At 35.2% G+C, this 4,255-nt stretch overlaps 1 protein-coding gene across 1 annotated transcript; it reads right to left on the bottom strand.

Annotated features, from left to right (window-relative positions):
- Positions 1-1,004: 1,004 nt before the first annotated feature.
- Positions 1,005-2,107, bottom strand: LOC145140618 (protein DOG1-like 3). The gene is made up of 2 exons (XM_079074048.1): positions 1,555-2,107; positions 1,005-1,477 (listed from the first exon to the last, which is right to left on the bottom strand). The coding sequence occupies exons 1-2, from the start codon at positions 2,077-2,079 to the stop codon at positions 1,124-1,126; spliced, it is 879 nt and encodes a 292-aa protein (XP_078930174.1). The 5' UTR covers positions 2,080-2,107; the 3' UTR covers positions 1,005-1,123.
- Between the last annotated feature and the right edge of the window lie 2,148 nt (positions 2,108-4,255).

Here is a 4,255-nt window from a genome sequence, read left to right as displayed (position 1 = left end):
CTCGAATCGTCAATGTGGTTTGATTTTGTTGTGTTTTTCGTCCCTATGGTTTGGTCAAAATTACACGTTTGGTCCTTTGCTTTATGTATGTAAGTGACGAAAAACGCAACAAAATCAAGCCACAAGGACGATCCGAGTAAAAAAAAGGGTTAGAGACCAAACATACAATTTTGATCAAACCATAGGGACGATTTTAATAATTTACTCTAGTATTTTATTTTTGTTTATAAAATGATATCCAAAACCTTAATAATAGAAAAACTTTATTCAAACTAAACGCCAAAACATGTAAACGAATAAAATAAAAGACTCTAAAAATTATTCGGATAAAACATTAAATAGTGTATTTGAAGAAAACGTCAAACAATTAAAAAATTAAATCATATAAACAAGGATAAATAAATTATAAAAACAATAATAATTGTAAAATTATAAAAAGAAAAAAATAACTTAACATGTACTCCCTCCGTCCCAAAATTATAGTCCATCTTTCCTTTTTGGGTTGTCCCAAAATAATAGTCTACTTTTAAAAATAAATAACATTTTTATCAAAATACCCCCTCATTATTACTTAACCAACTAAGCATTTAATGGAACATTAAATGCAAAGTAAAGACAAAACTGTCATTTTATTATATAATGTTAGTAGTAATTAATGATTTTCTTAATCTATGTGTTTTTTGTCTGTAGATAATAATATTGGGACGGAGGGAATATTAAAATAAAAAAAGGATGAAATGATTGGAATTGATTAGTATGTAATTATTTGATAATTATAATAAAGTGATTATGTAATTATTATGATTATTTAAAGAAAGAGAAGGTGTATTTATTTGGGGGTATTATTAGATTATGAAAGTGGTATGGATAGCCTAACCCTAAAATAATGGATAACCTTAAATTCTTTCCATACTAATATTGAATAGATCATAATACGAACACCTTTGAAAACAAAAAAAAAAGAAAAAAAATGAAACTTTTTATTTATTACACAGGCGCCGCTGTTTAAAGATAGCCGAAAACTAACGTTTTAACAACATCACATGGCGGTCGAGAAAAGTGCACCATCGTAGCCGCCAAACGAACATAAAGAAAAAAGCACGAAAAAACGATACGTTGCCATTCATGTCTCCGCTGGTGGTGGTAATGGCGGTGGTGGGTCACCGGAGGATGACGGATTATTACGACCAAGTAGTTGAGTAATCCCCATTCTTGTATCCCTTCTCGTGCTCCACTCATGTAAAGAAAGGTGTAATTTCTTCGCTACCACCAGAAACTCCACCGCCTGCAATGGTGTTAAAAACTCTAAAATACCCTTAAGTGTCTTCATCCTCAGCTTATCTGCTTCCAGCAAAACGTTATACAGATCAAGGGCATGTGTGTCCATCGCTTTATCCACCACCCCACCCTCGCTCGACTCCCCTACCCCCCTACACCCACTTGCCAGCAACACCAATGGCTCATCCGCTATCCCCTCCTGCATACAACACACATCAAGTTTTATAAAATAAATTATAATTCAGCTCCTATGTATTATTCAGTTCTACAGTTTGCCTGTAAGGTTGCCATATATGACGACAGCTTATCTTCCTCTTTAATCGTTTTAGCATGAAGTTCATCTATTCTTTTGAGCTGCAAGCTTGATATTTCTCCGATGTTTCCATGTCGAACTCCTTCAATAAACTCTTCCAAGTGTGTATTTAGGTGGGACCCACATAGTGCATACACGAGCCGAATCATCAAAGCTGGTCTGCAACCACCGATCCAAAGAAACGAGTTCTCAAAAGTGCTCCCCCAGTTTGGAGCCAAAAAGGAAGGCCCATCGTGTTTGGCTAGTTCGGCTCGAGAGTTGTTGTAGTTCTCGAAGTGGCAGACGATTTTTTTGGTTATGAGTTGGAGGTAGTCGACGTCGGTTGGGTAGTTGGTGAGTGTTTGGAGTAATTCGTCCAGATCGAGCTGTTGTTGAGCCACCCAGTTCTTATAGCAGCATTGGAACTGTTGGTGTTTCATTTGTTTGGCCATGTGTTTTTGTAAGGGACTCTTGACTCCACACACACACACACAATTTGTTATGAACATGAAGTGGATATATACACACAATTTGTTATGAACATGAAGTGGATATATATAATGAATTAAGGCGAAGGGACTGCAAAAGTGGGAGAATAAGCTAAAGAGGGACGTCCAGATGAAGACAGAGATTTCTTAGAATGACTAAGGCCTCGTTTGTTTTTCTACAAAAGTACTTTTTGAGTACTTTTTCCTTCTGGCGAGTAGACGTTTCTCAAGTGCACGTCTTCTTCCGAAACATGGAAAAAGACAAAAGTCATTTAACCACTTCCAAAACGTGTAAGTTTTCACATGTTCCCTTTTTTAAGTGGATATTTACGATGTTTGATTTGAAAATTTATAGAATACTTGTGGGTCTCATATTAACCACTTCCAAAAAGGTTCTTATGATGAGAGGAATGAATAAAAACATATATAGAAAATTATAGGATAGTTTCTTATCGATGTGAGAGTCTAGATGAGGTAGACAAGGTTGTGTTAGCCATGGATGTGCATCGGTTTCATACCATATAAGATATATGAGAGTCTCATATTAACTTTCTAAAAGAGCCCTTAACGAAAAGAAAGAAGACTCTACATAGACATTTGGTATTAAGTCCTCGCATGTAGAGGCAAAAAAGGATCTCATTTTTTATTTTGTCTGGGGCCTCAAATTGTCTTGAGTCGGCTATGACTACCATCGTAGAAAAATAAAATAAAATCGAAGAGCATAGAACAAAAAGAGTCGGTGTATCATGATGGGAGCTGTAAATAAGACAACAAAATGTACCAGAATACAATTGCAATGAATGGAGGTAAAAAATTGACATAAAATTTGGCAAGCTTTCATGGGTCATGTGGGCAACTTGCTCCAGCTACATCTTTTTGTACATACATAGAGTCATGAATAAATATACTATACGTGACATTATTTGACTGAGGAGAGACAAAAGATTTTGTCATTAACCTATCAACCATTCTAGGATGTGTTTTGGATAAACAATAATCGATCTTATTAGAACTTTATTTATGACAACACGTCCAACCAGAATGACACATATAGCGACTATGATGTCATGCGAACTTAAAATACAAAATTGAATTTGCAGCTAGATCAGGCAAGAGTAAGCTCCATTTTAGATAGATTGATCATTGATGCCCAGTAGACGTAAGATTAAAAATAAAAATAAATTCTTTAAAGTTTCTTTTATTCACTAAATACTCTTAAAAAACTTCTATTTTGTACTAATGATTGTAAACATTCAAGCTTTGAAGTTGCATAGGTTTATCATTGATGCTTTATAGAGATGGGATTGAATTCTTTTCTCTCTCTCTCTCTCTCTCTATATATATATATATATATATATATATATATATATATATATATATATATATATAATCTCAAACCACTTCTATTTTAGTAAGCATTCAAGCTTTTCATTTGATGGTAACAAGTTGCACAGTTATGTGCTGAACATAATCTGTCATCATGTTATGAATTCATAGAACGATCATGCTCGGTCATTTTACGTTATTTCTCAGCCATGGATAAACATAGCTAAAAGATTTACCCTTTTAGACCTTCAATGGTTCATGTTATATTTCAATTTAAAGCAATCCCTACATCACCGATAAGGAATGACCCAAGGAATGTTACGCATGTAGGTATTCACAATTAAGTTTTCCAGCAATAAAACACTTGTTCAACAAGAAATTAAAAGCTCTCATTTTTTCTTATTCCCCAGTTTTGCCATGTTCTCTTCATCCTTCGTGTTCTGTTAGATACCTTACACTTGGTATCAGAGCATAGAAGAGATAAAAAACCGACTGATAACAACCCCACCATGGAAGGACCGAAGATGCAATATCCTGTCTTGTCTTGTCTTGTCTTGACTAGAACTAACTATGTTGCATGGGCGATTAAGGTGAATGTGTTCATGCAAGGATAGGAGTTTTGGGATGCTATTGAACCTAAGAATCCCCAGAACGCGGTTGGTGTCAAGAAAGATAAGATGGCTATGGCAGCGATTTACTAAGCCATCCCGGAAGAAATTCTCTTGTCGATAGAGGAGAGGCAAACAGAAAAGAGGCGTGGGAAACACTCAAGACTATGTATATGGGTGCAGATCGAGTTCGAACATCGAAAGTTCAGTCGCTAAAGGCTGAATTCGAGATTCTTAGCATGAAAGAATCCGAGATGGTTGAT

The sequence above is a fragment of the Lactuca virosa genome, chromosome 9, assembly GCF_052849685.1.
Source record: "Lactuca virosa cultivar CGN04683 chromosome 9, Lactuca_virosa_CGN04683_v6, whole genome shotgun sequence".
Lineage (NCBI taxonomy): Eukaryota > Viridiplantae > Streptophyta > Magnoliopsida > Asterales > Asteraceae > Lactuca > Lactuca virosa.
The sequence above is the reverse complement of the archived record's forward strand: the minus strand, read 5'-3'. Positions and strand labels throughout refer to the sequence as shown.